This window comes from Schistocerca nitens, chromosome 3 (genome assembly GCF_023898315.1).
Source record: "Schistocerca nitens isolate TAMUIC-IGC-003100 chromosome 3, iqSchNite1.1, whole genome shotgun sequence".
NCBI lineage: Eukaryota > Metazoa > Arthropoda > Insecta > Orthoptera > Acrididae > Schistocerca > Schistocerca nitens.
Window position 1 is genome coordinate 604888178 of NC_064616.1, and position 18461 is coordinate 604906638.

Here is an 18461-nt window from a genome sequence, read left to right on the forward strand (position 1 = left end):
CAGAACAATTCAGGGCCAGATCATTCTCACTGGGTCTCTAGTTAATAACTGTCATGTCATCTGCTTGATTAAATATCTTGTTATTGTGCACTCTGTGTAGACAGTTAATATATAATATGAGCAATAAAGGCCCCAAAACTGACCCTTGCAGCACTACACATTTTAATATAACTGGACTTAAGTTTCTTAATAATATTATCCACTTTGTGTGTGGCTTGTTTAACCTGATGTCTGTCTTGTAGACATGATTGTAAGAGACTTTTAGCTATTCCTCTGATACCATAAGTTTCCAGTTCATCAAGTAGCAGTCCACAAGATACTGTGCCAGATGCTTGTGACAGATCTAGGAATAAAATAAGTAACCTTTCTTTCTCATCTAATTTCATTAATATTGTATGCACTAGATTTCATATGGCAGTTGATGTTGTTTAGCCTTTCGTAAAACCATGTTGGGTTTCTTGTAACACTTTTCCCATGTCAGGAAAATTTTCTAATTTCAGGGCAATCATTTTCTATAGTACTTCATTGAAGTTTGGAATTAAGTAGATTGGTTGGGCATTTTTGATTTTGTTGGTATTAACTTTTTATACCATGACATGAGTATTGTAAATTCTAATTCATATGGAAGCACACCTTCATTTAATCTTGTATAGCACAGATGAACCAGAACATGACTGATTGAATATTTGCATCTTTTTAAAATAATGGAAGAAATTTGATCCGACCCAGTAGAGATTTCATTCTGCGTTTTATATATGACTCTCTCTGTTTCAGATGTATTTGTCATAAATATACACTGAATTTTGTACCAGTTAAAGTGTTCTGTGATCACTAGAACCAGCCACACATATTACTAGATGCAACCTCCACATCTCTCCACATGCTACTTCAGATGTTTTAGAACATTGATAAATTTTGTGAGTAACTTGTATGCACCTTTGAAGTTTGCGGTGTCTTGATGACTATCAACATTATTTCATGACAGTTAATATTATAATCTGTGTAGCTAGGTATGTCTTCAGATATTTGTGTATGTGTAATTAAAAATAGTTGTTCTGCTGGATAGTCATATCTGTAATGTTGCTACATCCTCACCTCAGGGTGTATCATTGCCACACCACTGAATTACACACAGTCTAGCTTTTGTACCCAGTTAATGTTGATGGAGAGTAGCAGTTGGCACAGCCAAAACTCTTGTGAGCCAGCGATATTCTTTCTATTGCTAAATTATCAGCAGTGATGAATGCTTCATGTGAAATCAGGATTGAGTATTGCCTTAAATTTGTGAGACTGACTCTGGAGACAACCGTATGCATTACAGTATGTTGTAACAGCTACAGTACAAAAAGAATAAGAATAAGAATCTTTATTAGCCGTTCAGTATTTTCTTATACAATGGGCTTCATCAATAAGTTCAATTACAGTATAAAAATGTTTATATTCTCATAACAATGTATTTATAAATCATATGAAATTTAGTGTAGTACAATAGCACACATTTGGAATTTTATATATTGTTTATTTTACAATAAAAAGGAAAACATTATACAGATTTATATTAAGCAGGGAGTATTCATGTTGATGACACTATGTTATTATCATATACATGTTGATAACACTATGTCATTATCCTAAGCTATTGATACAAATTTAGATCCTACTACAGGCAGAGGTACCTTTCTCTATGTTAAAACAGCAAATCTGCCATATTACAAACTTTAAATTCATCAACTGAGTAAAATGCTTTACCTTTGAGCCATTGACCCAATGTTGTCTTAAATTTACTTTTAGATACCGTTTGTACAATTTTAGAGAGCATATTAAACAGTTCGAGGCCTACATATTTATAACTATTATGTATCTTAGACAGTCTAGAGTATGACAGATCAATTGTGTGGTTTCATCTTGTATTGTGGGTGTGGACAGATGACCTAAGGGGATATTGAGCTATGTTTTCTTTTACCTGTAGTAAGCAATAATAGATGTACAAAAAGGAAGAATGCCTCCTGCCTTGTTTGAATAAAATCTGTCTTACTTGAGGCTTTCCCAACTCAAGAAGGGAAATAATCTTGGCTAGCCTTTACAACACAGAGAATGTCCATAAATTTATGAGTAGTGATTATACTGGTTGTCTTACAAGCTTTGTAAGGAAGACCCTAAAGTACATGATCAGCAAACAGCACCTGACCACTGTCTTCGAATTCAGAAAGTTCTCAGTCACTTCCAGTGTCAGTTTCATGTGATATCCCTGTAAGAAGCAATACCAGAGAATGTCTCACACAGGCATCTTATGGGTATTCCATTCAGTTGTGAGCAGGCATTTTGATACTGATGGAGTCTACACTCTAAAAACTGAGCTTGCAGTGGGATCTTCCTAGATTCATATTGTACTTCTTTACTAGAACTTTTTCATATCATGCCCATTGTCCATCCAGTGTAATATCAAGACATGACACTAAACTGTAATTCTTCAAGTTCAGGAATACAGCAACAGCTAACATTTTTTGGTGGACTTCTCATGTTTTTTGTTACAACAGTGACTACAGGCCCAATACTTGACTGCTGTCTTTGTGCATGTGTTTTGGTATGTCATGTTAGATCAAAGGCAGATGTTATGCTGTGCCTTAAGTATCATTAGTATTAGTGTCAAATCCTACACAGCACAGCAGATAATGTTTATATTTTGACTTGCCAGTTGGACTAGAACATCACCAACTCAAAACATGGTGACAACATATTGTTGTCTTTATTGAGTAGTGATTCTTTGAATAGCCATTTGTCATTTAGAAAACTAGTCAGTATTCACAGACAAGAAGGGGACTGTGGCATGGAACACATGATGTAGTTTAGTGGTAGAAACCATAAAATTCACAATAGCAACCTAATCACAATGATTTCTGTTGTGAATCTTATTCATACTGGGACTATTTTAACTTCAAAAGATTGGGCCACTTACCTAATTTTGGTAAAACATATAGTGTTATTTTCATTTATTATGTGATATGTGATTTATTCATCTCATTATGTACAATTTTCAAATCATTTGATTTGATGTACTGGAGACATGTCAAGGTTTACAAAAAGAGACTTTTTTAAAGAGAAGTACAGAAGTTTCCATTATATTTTACATTTCTAAGTTACAGCTACACAAGTACATACAATAATACATGTAATAAAATCCCTGTGTTCAGTCTGTGAAGCTGTCCTCAATGAATTCTTCAACAGAATAATAACACTTTTCCACCAGAAGAGTAAAGAGCAATCTTTTCAGTCAACCAAGCTCCATCTCAAATATATTACTGCCTTTTATTTTATTGAAAATTTTAACCCCATATACTCTGGCAATTGGTCAAAAAGTTGAAAACAATGTGTTGGAAGTTTGAAATTATCTCTGTGGTGGGTGCTGTAATCGTGGTCAAAATGGAAAGTGTCTAGTATATGTTGATTTTTATATAAGAACACCACCACCTCATATATGTAAAGTGAGGGGGTAGATAGTATTTTTAAATTTTTTAACAGTGGTCGACAGGATTCCCATTTTTTTGCAACACACATGTTTCTAATTACTTTCTTTCGTAATACTAGGAGCCTAGTGACATTTGCTGAATTTCCCCATAAGATTATGCCATAACAAATAACTGACTCAAAGTAGCAGTGATAAACTATCTTTCTGGTATCCATGTTTGTGGCACCTGACAAAATGCACATTGCAAATGCCAAGCTGTTCAGTTTATTTGCTAAGTAATCTATGTGTACCTTCCAATTTAAATTTTTATCAAGATTTAGGCCTAAAAACTTTACATGATTTGCTTCTGTGATATCCTGCTCATTGCAAGTTATCTTTATTTCAGACCTTTCTACTGATTTAGCTTCAAATTGCATCATTTTGGTTTTAGTTACATTTAGTTTTAGTCTGTTTTGATGGAATGAAGATTCGAGTTTTTCTAAAGTATTTTTAGCTTTTTCTGGAATACTTTCAGATACCTCCTTTTCAATAAGGACTGATGTATCATCAGCAAATAAGACTGAATGAGCATCAATAGCAAGTGATAGGTAATTTATGTGAAAAAGAAACAGATAGGAGCCCAATATCGAACCTTGGGTACTCTTTGGGGAACTGCTTTCCAGTCTGAGGAATAATTGGTTCCATTTCAAGTTAAAATTTCTCTTTGTTTCCTATCTGACAGGTAAGAGCTAAACCATTATAAAGCAGTGTCCCCAATTCCAGACATCTGTAATTTGTGGAGTAGTAATGCATGGTTCACTGAATTGAAAGCTTTAGTTAGATCACAGAATATTCCTGTGACCTCTCTACCATTATCTAAGCTGGAGCATATTTTTTTGGATAAACTCATTTATAGCATTCACAGTACTTTTACCCTGTTGGAGTCCAAACAGGTTTTTAAAAATTATATCATTTACTTTAAGAAATTTATTAATTTGTTTTGCTGCAATCTTTTCTAACACTTGTAGAGAAGACCAGCAAAAGAGAAATAGGGCAGAAATTCCCCATATCTTCTGTCAATCCTTTTTTGAATAGAGGTTTGTTCTCAGCATATTTGAATAAATTTGGGAAGCATCCCTGTTCAAAAGATGGATTTATAATAATTGACAGTGGTTGAGAAATAATATCGTACACACACTTGATTACAGATGTTATTTCATCCCACCCACGTGAGGTTTTGTTTTTTAGAGACAATATTTCCTTTTCCACATCCCTTTGGGTGATTTTTTCAAATTGTTTAAAAGATGTATTCTGGCTGTTTTCCAAATTTGTGATGCCTTGATAGAATGCCATATCCAAATCTGATCTTACTACATTTAGGAAGAATTCATTGAAACAACTTGACATCTGAACAGGGTTTACTATAATTTCATTTTCACGTCTAATTTTCAAAATCTCATGAATCTTTACCTTGGCTCCTAACTCAGACTGAACAACTGACCAAACTGTTTTTGTCTTATTTCTGTGTTCTCGTATGAATTTATTATTTACCATTTTTTTAGCTGCCACTAAAATTTTCCTAAATACAGCTTTGTGTTGTTTGACATAAGTAAGAAAATACAGATTTCTGTTTGATTTTAACTCATTGTGGAGCTCTCTCTTCCTGGCACTAGAAATTTTTATTCCTGTTGTAATTTATTTGAGTTTACCATTTACTTTCTTTTGCTTAGAGCTACGAGGAAATGATTCATTAAATACCTCTAAGAAACGATTTAAGAATTTGTCATAGTTTATTGAGCTTAAACTATTGTGGTCTACAGGCCAGCTCATTATACTTAGTTTACTGCGGAATAAATACATTTTACTATTACTGTGATCCCTTTTTTATATACACTTCTGGAGGTTTTAGGTTATTTGCTTTTGGGAGCTCAATAAACAGAGCTGAGTGATCTGAAATACCAATTCTAAGCAGTATTTGTGCTTATTTCCATTGTCAAATTTGTCGTTGGTAATAATATTATCAATGTGGGTCACTGATCTGCTGTTTTCGCTAGTGCCTTCAGAAAAGTTTAGCTTGAAACCAGATTTCCGAATTAAGTCATGAAATTTTGTGGAGTCATTGCTTTCAAATAAAGACATTTAAGTTAAAGTCTGCTGCTATAACAACTTTTTTCTTACTTTCTTTCTGGAGATTTTCTAGGTGGCATTGGAATTTGGCTAAGAACACTTTTGTTACCGCACATCCAGGAATTCTGTAGATTGCTATAACCAGTGTGTTCAGATCACTTAGTTCTACAGAGCAACTTTCCAACATGCTCTCTTCATTTAAATAATTAAAACTGTCTCTTATTTTATAACTTACAGAAGAATTGACAAGAATGCAGGAGCCTCCATGAGATTTGCTTATTCTACAAAAGCTAGAAGCTACCTTAAAATTATTAATAATGTTTAATACTTTTATACAATCTTCTGTTAACCAGTGTTCATTTAGGCAGATTATTTTAATATATACAGATTCTGAAAGCAGAATTATTAGTTCATCGATTTTTGAGTATTTACAATTTGGTAATTCTGCCCCTAAGCCATTTATATTCCAGTGCATCAATAGATCACTTTTGTTTTTGGTTATTTCACGTGCATCTTTTGTTGGGTACCTAAACTTTTTATTTTCAGTTTGAGTCTTTTCTTTCATCACCCCTATCAGAATCAATTGGTTTCCCTTGCTCATTAGGATTTTACACACATCTATGAACATTTTACTAAGGTTCACAGAGCCTAATCTATTCAAGTGCAGGCCATCTTTTCCCAGACACTTAAAGTTTAACAATTTGTTTGGGTCAATGAATACTGCACCAAGTCTGTTGCACTGTTCCCTAATGCCAGTATTTATCCTGTTGATGTCAGGATCACTTACCGATCTTCAGTGAATAATTCCACTAATTACCAGCCTGGATGTTGGGTATACAGTTTTCACCGATCTAATCAGATTTCGTGTTTCATTAATGATTTCTTCCTCACTGTTACTGCAGATGGAGTTTGTTCCGACATGGATTAAGACACCTCTGTAATTGTCGGTACTTAAAGTTTTGTTACCAGTTTCGCCCGTGTTTCTTTTCATGCACAATACATTCTTAAAATGTTTGTAGAGTTGATGCGATCGAATTCCAGTTCGAACATCGATCTTACAGTTTGGGACAATAACATTTTTAATATAGAATCACCTATAAACAGAAAATCATTTTTGTCATCTTCTTTGTTCATTGCACTTTTACATTTGTCCTTCTTATTATAGGAAACCGTTTTCCATTTATACTTATCACTTGTTTCACTGACGGAGTTCTCTGTGGTATTATTTGCCGTATTACACATAAGCAGATTTTTGCCACTTTGTTCAGCAATGGGTTGGTTCCTACACACACAGGATTTTCTTTCAGTAACTAGTTCAGAAATTTCTTGTTTCAGTGCTAAAATTTCTGCCTTCCTCACTTCAATGTCACATTGAAGCAGTTTAATAATTTCTTCTTTTAAGTTCACAGTACTTAGGAGTTCAGCCATCTCAGTACATAAACAATGTGGACATGACCATGGAAAATCGTCTTTTATGAGTTTTAAATTCACTTTCGCACATTTTTCGTGAAGCCATTAGTTACATTTCACACAAAAGATGTCTTTTGATGATGTGTTTCGAAAATTCATTACATGATGAACTATTTTATTTAACCTTTTTTGGGGACTGAGATGTGTCACAGCACTTCAGATAAGCTGATAAGATTATTTTACATTATTTTTTTCTTTTCAAGGTACAAATAGAAATGTGCATCTTAGTGACACCGTGAGGGACTTGCGACCACATTTTTTGGACACCAGGTGTCTATTTATTTTATTTATTTATTTATTTATTTATTTATTGTTCCGTGGGACCAAATTAAGGAGAAGTCTTCATGGTCATGGAATGAGTCAATACATGAAATTATAACATGATAGTGGAAACAGATAAAATGAAATACAAGAAATGTATTCAGGCAACAATTCGTAAATTTAAATAAAGAAAATCAACGATGTAACACTGGAATTTGCTCAATTTTTCAGCTCTTCCAGGAGCTCCTCGACAGAATAGAAGTAGTGAGCCATGAGGAAACTCTTCAGTTTAGACTTAAAAGCATTTGGGCTACTGCTAAGATTTTTGAGTTCTTATGGTAGCTTATTGAAAATGGGTGCACTCCTTTGTGCACAAGAGTCAAGGAAGTGCATTCCACAAGCAGATTTGATTTCTGCCTAGTATTAACTGAGTGAAAGCTGCTAACTCTTGGGAAAAGTTAATATTGCTAACAACAAATGACATTAAAGAAAATATATACTGTGAGGGCAATGTCAGAATTCCCATACTATTGAATAGGGGTCGACAAGAGGTTCTCGAACTTACACCACATATAGCTCGAACAGCCCATTTTTGAGCCAAAAATACCCTTTTTGAATCAGAAGAATTATCCAAAAAATAATACCATATGACATAAGCGTATGAAAAGTAGACTACTTTCCGTGTTGAACTGTCACTTATTTCAGATACTGTTCTAATGGTAAATAAAGCAGCATTTAGTTTCTGAACAAGATCCTGAACATGGGCTTTCCACAACAGCTTACTATCCATCCGAACGCCTAGGAACTTGAACTGTTCTGTCTCGCTTATAATATGCCCATTCTGTCTGATCAAAATATCAGTTCTTGTTGAATTGTGAGTTAGAAACTGTAAAAACTGAGTCTTACTGTGATTTAGCATCAAATTATTTTCCACAAGCCACGAACTTATTTCATGAACTACATTATTGGATAATGTTTCAATATTACACACAAGATCCTTCACTACCAAGCTGGTGTCATCAGCAAACAGAAATATTTTTGAATCACCTGTAATACTGGAAGGCATATCATTTATATAAATAAGAAACAGGAGTGGCCCCAGCACCGACCCTTGGGGAACGCCCCACTTAACAGTGCCCCATTGGGACTGAACACGACTACCACTCTCAATATTGCGGAGAATTACCTTCTGCTTTCTGTTCTTAAAGTAACAGGTGAACCAATTTTAAGCTACTCCCCTTACTCCATAATGGTCCAACTACTGCAGTAACATTTTGTGGTCAACACAGTCAAAAGCCTTCGTTAAATCAAAGAAACCACCTAGCGTTTGCAACCTTTTATTTAATCCATCCAAAACCTCACAGAGAAAAGAAAATATAGCATTTTCAGTTGTTAAACCACTTCTAAAGCCAAGCTGTACATTTGACAGCAAATTATGTGAATTTAAATGCTCCAATAACCTTGTATGTACAACCTTCTCGATAACTTTAGCAAACACCGATGGCATAGAAATAGGTCTATAATTGTCAACATTATCCCTGTCTCCCTTTTTATAAAGTGGCTTCGCTACCGAGTACTTAAATCGGTCACGAAACTGACCACTCCTAAAGGAAAAGTTACAGATATGGCTAAGTACTGGGCTAACATACATAGAACAATACTTCAGTATTCTGCTAGATAGCCCGTCATATCCATGAGAGTTCTTGGTCTTTAGTGATTTAATTATTAACTCAATCTCCCTCTTGTCATTATCATGGAGGAGCATTTCAGGTAACAGTCTCGGAACACTTTTTTCTAATGGCGCTCTATGATTCCCTGTTGGGACTAGGTTTCTATTTAGTTCACCTGCTATATTCAGAAAGTGATTATTAAATACTGTACATATATGCGACTTATCAGTAACACGGACATTCCCACTACCCACTGATTCTATATCCTCGACCTGTCTCTGCAGACCAGTAACAGAGTAACAGATGGCAGCTGCGACTTTTAAAAATCCCATTGAAGCACGACAAGATTATGAATCTCTGGACAGTGGTATCTTAATGATCACGAAGGCCTTTATGAGTGATATGAAATAATGATCAAGACATTTAACACATGTTTTCGGAGATGTGTGTTTCAAACTGCCATTAAGCAATCGTGATTTGCGTTTGTCATAGCTTACACAAACTACTGCATATACTAAGATGGTTCCTACAGCAGTAAGGCCATGGCTGAATTAATTGTCCAGCTTAGCTAGTCCTCCTTTTCTAATTACAAGAATATCAACAGAATTTTAAAGTCCAATGTTTCTCATGAACAAAAGAAATGGCTCTAAGCACTATGGGACTTAAAAGCTGAGGTCATCAGTCCCCTAGACTTACAACTATTTAAACCTAACTAATGTAAGTAAATCACACACATCCACGCCCGATGCAGGATTCGAACCTGCGACCATAGAAGCAGCATGGTTCTGGACTGAAGTGCCTAGAACCGCTTGGCCATAGCGGCTGGCTTTTCATGAACAACCTTCAAGTTGACACATAGTTAATACAGTACTCTTTTCCATACAATTTCCACTTATTGTGAGTCATTCTATTTTGTGTAGGTCTTTTTTTTATGAGGCCTTAGACACTAATATATTCATTTATGTGTATGACATAATGTTTCTTGAAAAGTAATTAACTTTTTTTCTTATTCACTACAGTATATCTCGTGATGGTAACTTGCACATACATCAAGCTGATTTAGACTCTGCTGGAATTTATGCATGTGATGCAGAGAATGATGCTGGTATTACAGAAAAACTTTTTTATGTTATAGTTCATGGTAAGTCAAATCAAATCAAATCAAATTTTTATCACATAACATGCCTCATACAATCAAAGATTGTGACATAGGTCACTTGGCAATTTTAAGAATAACATACAGACTAATAAACTAATCTAAGGTGACAATACATATGTGGGTTTTATGGCTATAGTGACGGTCCACGCACCAAAAATTCCAACTTATTATGATAAGGCACTTTTATTACGGTTTGTATATTACAGGAACACCAGAAAAACAATGCACAATTTCACGACACGTGTATCACTAGTAAAGACGCAGTCGGGACTGCCCAAAGAAGCTCGAGTCCCCAAAGACCTTTTACTCTGCGCTTCGCCGGTGAAGTTACTGGCAGTCGACTGTCACCACAGAGCCCCCCCCCCCCCCCCCCCCAGGAGTGCGGAGCACTGGGGGACGGACGTGGGTGTCTTCCTGTGTAGTGGCGTTGTGGGATGCTCGCTGGTTGATAGCAGCGTGTGCTAAGTGTCCATACTGTCTGTGCAGGGTGGACTAGCGCTCGTATAGTCCGCCATCCAGTGAGGGGGGCGGACTGGTCGACCTGCACGTGTGAACTGGACGGGCACAGGAGATGTTGTTGCAGTACCGACGGAGAGGGGGATGCGAATCTTGAGCATCCCGTCGGTGCTGAACGTTGCGGTTATGGCAGCCGTATCCACCCCATTTGGGATAGGGACTGTGCGCAGGATGGTGATGTGTGACGTGGGTGTGGACCCATGTGAAGTGTACCCATGTGAAGTGTCCCCTATGCGGAGAATGAAGATGGATCCCTCGTGGAGCTGCAAGGAAAGCTCGTCGCGTTGGCACTCGGAGGCGTTGATGGCGATGCAAATTTCGTCGACAGTGGATGTAGGATGCACTAGGGGGGGTGGGGGCGAAAAGTAACATACTTCAGGAGAAACATTGGAACACTCTGTGGAGGTATTGGGTACCAACACTTGGGACGGTGTAATGTCACACGCAACATGAGGTTGAGCCTGAGATTGTGGATTGTCACACGCAGTGCCTGTTTGGAACGAGGGTAGCATATCATCGTACACAACCGCCGAGTTGCCCTCGGGTGTAGGCTCGGTGCACATACGATCATGGTGGGACGCGGGAGGGTGGGTGGTCTGTGTGGGATCGGGGTCGTCACCATCTGATGGAAGAACACTCGACTCGGGGGGGTGTGTTACAGCTTCTTCGATCGTCCAGGCTGGTTTCATGCGTTGGAGGGAAACTGTCTGCCAGCGACCACTGACGAGAATGTCCATAGTATTGTCCCTGCGAGACACTACTCGATGTGGGCCAGAGTAGGGTGGTTGTAATGCCGGTTTGACCGTGTCATCCCGTAACATAACGAACTCACAAGAGTCCAGAGCCGCATGCCTGAACACGTGAGGGCGGGTATGTGGCCGTGGAGGAGGCATGCGGATCGCGGCTATGTGTGTCCAGACCCGTTCAACTAGCATGGGGAGGTCGGACAGGTTGGCGATTGCTTCGTCGTTGATGAACTTTGCGGGGAGGACTAGGGTCTCGCCATACAGGAGCTCTGCGAGTGAAGCGTGGAGGTCTGTCTTGTAAGCCGTGCGTATTCCTAGCATAACCCAGGGAAGGGCATCGCACCACTCACCACCGTGGCACATGAGTGCCGCTTTCAGTGTTCTGTGCCACCGCTCGACCAGTCCATTGCTCTGAGGGTGGTAAGCCGTAGTGCGGAATCTATCCACCCCACAGAGGACGCAGAGTTTGTTAAACAGCAGTGATTCAAACTGTCTTCCCTGGTCGGTGGTGATGGATGTAGGACAGCCAAATCGAGCTATCCAGGAGGATACAAATGCACGTGCTACGGAATCTGCTGTGATGTCCAGCAGGGGGATTGCCTCCACCCAACGTGTAACACGATCAATGCCGGACAGGATATACCTGAAACCATCCAACACGGGTAATGGTCCTACGAGATCCACATGTACATGACAGAAGCGGCCTTTCGGGATGTCGAATTTACCTAGACTGGGTTGTGTGTGCCTGCCAACTTTGCTGCGCTGGCACTGTAAACAAGCACGAGCCCAAGTACGACAATCCCTCTTCACACCTGGCCACACAAAGCGTTCTGTAACCAGGCGCGTAGTAGCCTTAGCGCCAGGATGTGCCAGGTTATGTAAGGTACTGAACACTTGGCGACGCAGCGCAGGGGGGACAATAGGCCGAGCGGTGCCTGTGGATGTATCACACCACAGTGGCTTGGCCGAGCCCGGTAGGTTGCACGAAACGATCTGAAGGGAAGTATCTGGGTCCTGTCGGAGGTTGTGCAATTCGGTGTCACTGTCCTGTAAGTGGGCCAATTCATCGAAATTAATGGGGGATGAAATTGCAGTGATACGTGATAGGTAGTCAGCCACCACATTTTCTGACCCTCGAATGTAACGGATGTCTGTTGTGTATTGGCAAATTAAGTCCATTTGCCGGAACCTACGTGGAGGGAGGTCAGTAGCGGGGTTACCGATAGCCTCCGTGATGGGGCGGTGGTCCGTGAAGATTGTTATATTCCTTCCTTCAATGTCTGTGCAGAAATATTTTACAGCTTCATAAACTGCAAGCAATTCTCTGTCGAATGCCGACCATTTACGTTGAGCTGTAGATAATTTTTTGGAAAAAAAACGGAGTGGTTGAGTCGTGTCATTGACATGCTGTTGTAGGACTGCACCGATTGCGAAATCACTTGCATCCGCTGTAATCGAGATGCAGGCATCTGGCAAAGGATGGGCAGGAGTGACACCATGTGCTAACGCTGATTTAAGGTCTTCGAAAGCTCTCACCATGTTGTCAGACCACGGTACTCGGCGACTGCCTGAGGTTTGTTTTCCGGCCAATGCATCAGTCAAAGGGGCTTGAATTGCTGCCGCCATCGGCAGGATACGACGGTAGAAATTGACAGTTCCTAAAAACCGGCGTAATTCGCGAAACGACACTGGGAGGGGTAGCTCACGAATGCAGTCAACCCGCTCCTGCGGGGGGCATATACCATCCGAGGAGACTGTGTAACCCAGAAACGTGACAGCGGTGCAGCGGAGTTGTGACTTATCATTATTGATCTCGACTCCGTTACGTGTCAGTAAGTCCTGTATCGTGGCCAGGTGGAGTTCATGTTCCCAGTCAGAGGGGGAGAAAATTAGTATGTCATCGAGGTATGCGAAGCAATATGTGCAGTTAAAAAGAAGTGAGTCTATAAAACGCTGCCAAGTTTGGGCCGCGTGTTTGAGACCATAAGGCATGTAACAGAATTCGTACAGGCGAAAAGGTGTGATTACTGCTGTCTTTGGGATGTCACTCTGTTCCATTGGTATCTGTAAATATGCCTTGCGGCAGTCCAAGACACTGAAGATGCATGCTCCGCTAAGTACTTGCGCAAAGTCTTGTATGTGAGGTATCGGGTAATTGTCTAATACCATCCGCGCATTGAGGCGACGATAGTCGCCGCACAGGCGCACAGTGCCGTCCTTTTTGGGAACTAAATGTATGGGGGAGGACCAGTTACTGTCCGATGGGCGTCAATGCCTGTCCTTAGAAGTTCCTCCACTGCGGCTTTAGCAAGGCGTAGTTTATGCGGTGGCAGTCAGCGCGCTTTATGGCGCACTGGAGGCCCATTTGTCGTGACAATTTTGTGTGTCGTGCCATTCATAATAGCGTTCAGCTTGGCTGGCGAACTCATTTGGGGCCCGTCGTGAACGGGGATCGGTAGCACACGAGAGTCACTAACCTGATGTGCCAGGGAAGCAGTCTGCTTCTGTGTCAGCAAAGTTCCACGAAGTGCTTCTCCGGTGTCAGGTGGTGGCAGCGTTGGCAGGCGTTGTACGAGGCGTCGTGCCTCGATGAGGGCTTGCGTAGCCGATGATCTGGCACGGTTCCGTTCGACGTTGTGAAGACGGAGATCGTCGACTGCAGGGCGTTCAGGCTGGAGATGGGCGGTGGAAATCGTGAGGCTGTCTGCCGATGAAGAGCACTTGATGGGAGCTGTTCCCAGGTTGTCGGGCAGCCGAGGGGGAGGGGGGGCCGAAGAGGCGACTGAACATGCAATGTGCGTGGACGAGGCGTGGTGCAATAATGCGGCTGACTGAAGATCTGGAGACAGTCCGAAGTGGAAAAGGAAGTCGATGCCTAATACTGGATCTTCAACATCAGCCACGTAGAAGGACCAAGTGAACTGTTTACCAGGTATGAGTTCAATAGGTAACTTGGCCAAACCCTCGACACGAAGTGTCGACTTATTTGCTGCTTGAAGGGACAGTTTGGTTGATGTCGTGTCCTTTACAGAAAATGTGGGAGGTATGACACTAACGTCTGCTCCGGTATCGACGAGAAAATACCGGCGCGAACCTACATCGAAGGCGTACAGACGTCCTCATGGGGTGGGGCATCTGACAGAATGCAATGTCTGTGGGCGCCCCTGCCTGTGTCCACGGGCCGTGGCGCCTACTGCGGCCCGTGTGCGGCGTTTGGGAACGCGCAGGGCAGACGGCAGTTGCGAGCGGCATCCCTGAAGGTGGTGTGAAACCAGCATATGCGTGAATCGGCTATACTTATCCCGCCAGCCGAAGCGTCACGCGGGGGGAAGACGGGGCGGGCAGGCGCTAGCCCGGTTGGGGTGGGGAGCGGCTGTTGCCGACCCGCTGGTGGTTCCCGGTCTTGGCCGCTAGGTGGCTGCTGTTCCGTGTGCTGTCCGCGATACGCACGCGCCCGACCTCTACCGCCCGATGGTGGAAGTATACACACAGGGTTACCAACCTCGGCGGTGTTAGACACTGTGCTGTGTCGAATAATGGCGTATGCCTGATCCGCCAGCCGTAGTTTATCCTCGAGTGACGCTGCGGTATGTGGAAGCAAATGTAACTGTAGTTCTTGTGGCAGCTTCACCAACCACAATGCCCAGAGCGCTAAGTTCGGCAGGATCTCGGTACCAACCTGTGCACGCAAGCGTCGCCACAGCTGTGAGGGTGTTCTGTCGCCTAAAGTCTCGTCATAAATTATGTTGTGAATAGTATCGGCCGGCGGACGAGAGAGGCGTTCGATAAGTAATGCGCGAGCAGAGGCATATTTGTTGCTCTTAGGAGGGTTCAGCAATAAGTCACTGATGAGATCAGGGTGGTCATGCAGGTGGTTCACTAAACACACGAAACGGGTGCTGTCGTCCGCAATACCGTGTATGTCCAACATGTTGTTCACCAAGGTAAACCACGTCACTGGGTTGTCCAGTTGTAACGGCGGCAGCTTCGGAAAACGGCCGGGGGCCAGTATTTGCGGGGCTGCAGGAGGGGCACGAAACGCACGGGGATTCTGCACAGTGTTCACTGGTGCGAAATGTGCCTCAGTGGCAGGCGATGTGTTGTGTTGAACGTCCGTTAGCTGTGTAGGCGAGACGTGGTATCCGGTCCATGTAGGCACGGAATCTGTGCGGCTACACGACCAGCACGGCGCGGCAGGCGTGGGCGGGTCAACTACCGGTGCAGCCGGGATCTCAAGCAGTTTCGCGAGATCGCGATTGAGCGCCGAGTGACGGGGCAGAACCACGGCAGGTGCGTCGCCTGAGGTGTGCGCAGGGCGGCAGGACGGGTAGGCGTATAAATGGTCCGGCGCGGTTGGCACGAGTGTCCCTTCGACCGGCGCGAAGGGGGGCACGTTATTCACTCTGCGCTTCGCCGGTGAAGTTACTGGCAGTTGACTGTCGCCACACATATGTATTACTTTACATAGTAATCTTTTTTTTTTAATTTATGGTTATAATCTATATGGTGTTACTTTTTAGAGAGATACTATATTACATGATTATCATTCAAGAAATCTTCCACACAATAGTAGCATTTCCTTTTAAAAATTTTCCCATGTCTCCTTCAGATCTGGGTCACTTTTCCCCTTATGGATTTTATTTACAAATTTCATGCCCATGTAGTGTGGAGGTTTTTCATATAATTTGAGTCTGTGGGTAGGTAGTGCATAACTTGCACTATGTGTAGTGTCATACTGATGCAGGAAGCAATTGTCCTCAAAAAGTTGTGGGTTTCTCTTTGTGAAAATGAGAATCTCATATACATACATGCTCGGAATGGACATTAGATCTAGTTTTTCAAATAAAAGTTTTCAGTCTTCATTCTTTGTAGCTCCCACCATTACTCAGATGATCTTTTTTTGTAGTCTAAAGGTTTTGAGGAGATGAGCTTTCTCAGACCCCCAAAAAATGATGCTATACTTAACTACTGAAACAAAATATGCATAATATACAGTTTTTTTTAACTGCCATATCAGTAATACTATGTAAGATATTCACAAAATGCACAAAATTCAGTCGACTAAGGATGCTGTATACATGACTACTCCACAACATATTTTTATTTATTAATACACCCAGGAATTTGACATAGTATGCAGTGTCCAATTTTTTTGTCAATATAGCTAATTTCATTTATACATCTTGTTGACTGTTTCATGGGGAAATGAACAGTTTCTGTTTTAGCAACATTTAATTTCAAATTATTGTATTTTACCCTTGCCTCAACTTCCCCAAGTTTCAGCTCAGTATGATTGCTGTTGAATCAACTGCTGAAGAATGTTATTTGACTCAGCCTGGCATGGCATATCATAGATGTAATACAAAAATAGTAGTGGCCCTGATATTGAGCCTTAGGTGACACATAATTGTATGTGTTTACTGTCAGAAAGGTATTTCTTGTCACTGTTGTTAACAGGTACTCTTTGTTTTCTGTTTGCCAAGTATGATGACATCCAGTTAAGAGATGTTCTTTGAAAACCATAGTTAGTCACTTTTTGAAGAAGCCACTCATGGTTTGCAGTGTTGAATGGTTTGGTAAGGTTGCAAAAGATGCCAGATACACACATTCTACACACTTCAAAAAACGTTTTGCATCACCTCAGTTCCGAGAGTTCTGGAACCTGTACAGAAAATTGGAATAGAGATAAATGTAAATATCATTGCATGTTGTACCATCATACAGTGAGACCTTCAGAGGTGTTGGTCCAGATTGCTGTACACACCGGTACGTCTAATAGCCAGTAGCATGTCATATTGAATTAGTGCATGCCTGTATTCATTGTGGCATACTATCCACAAGTTCATCATGGCACTGTCCCACTCCGCAATGGCGATTTAGTGTAGATCCCTCAGAGTGGTTGGTGGGTCATGTCCTCCATAAACAGCCTTTTTCAATCTATCTCAGGCATGTTCGGTAGGGTTCATGTCTGGAGAACATGCTGGCCACTCCAGGCTAGCGATGTCGTTATCCTGAAGGAAGTCATTCACAAGATGTGCATGATGGGGGCATCAATTGTTGTCCATGAAGATGAATGCCTTGCCAATATGGTTGCACTATCGGTCAAATGATGGCATTTACGTATCGTACAGCTGATACGGCGCCCTCCATGACCACCAGCTGCATACGTTGGCCCCACATAAGGCCACATGAGTCCACATAAGGGATCTGTACTCGCTGGACATTGTGTCTAAGGCATTTAAACTGACTGGGCTGCCTCCAAACACATCTTCGATGATTGTCTGGTTGAAGGCATATGCGACACTCATCTGTGAAGAGAATGTGATGCCAATTCTGAGCGTTTCATTCAGCATGTTGTTGGGCCCATCTGTAGCACACTGCATGGTGTCATGGTTGCATAGATGGGCCTCGGCATAGATGTTTGGAGTGAAGTTGCGTGTCATGCAGCCTGTTGCACACAGTTTGAGTCGTAACATGACATCCTGTGGCTGCACGAAAAGCATTGTTCAACATGGTGGTGCTGCTGTCAGGGTTCCTCCACGTCATAACCCATAGCAAGCAGTCATCCACTGCAGTAGTATCCCTTGGGCAACCTGAGCGAGGCATGTCATCAGCTGTTCCTGTCTCTCTGTATCTCCTCCATGTCCAAAGAACATTGCTTTGGTTCACTCCGAGATGCCTGGACACTTCCCTTGTTGAGAGCCCTTCCTGGCACAAAGTAACAATATGGATGTGATCCAACTTCGGTATTGAATGTCTAGGCATGGTTGAACTACAGACAACATGAGCCATGTACCTCCTTCCTGGTGGAATGACTGGAACTGATTGGCTGTCAGACCCCTCCGTCTAATAGGAACTGCTCGTGCATGGTTGTTTACATATTTGGGTGGGTTTAGTGACATCTCTGAACAGTCAGCGGGACTGTGTCTGTGATACAATATCAGCAGTCAATGCCTGTCTTCAGGAGTTCTGGGAACCAGGGTGTTGCAAAACTTTTTTGGATGTGTGTATTATCGAGAGAATTGCTAACTTTTGTGGCCAGTTGAGTTATTGCATTGGTTGTGCTG

The 18461-nt window shown here is 41.6% G+C and overlaps 1 protein-coding gene across 1 annotated transcript in view; it reads left to right on the plus strand.

Annotated features, from left to right (window-relative positions):
* The window catches only part of LOC126248535 (hemicentin-1-like), an 838517-nt gene that overhangs the window by 445752 nt on the left and 374304 nt on the right, over positions 1 to 18461 (plus strand). Inside the window, exon 27 of the mRNA XM_049949594.1 lies at positions 9993 to 10114. Coding sequence (XP_049805551.1) covers positions 9993 to 10114 — 122 coding nt within the window. The remainder of the gene's footprint in view (positions 1 to 9992; positions 10115 to 18461) is intronic.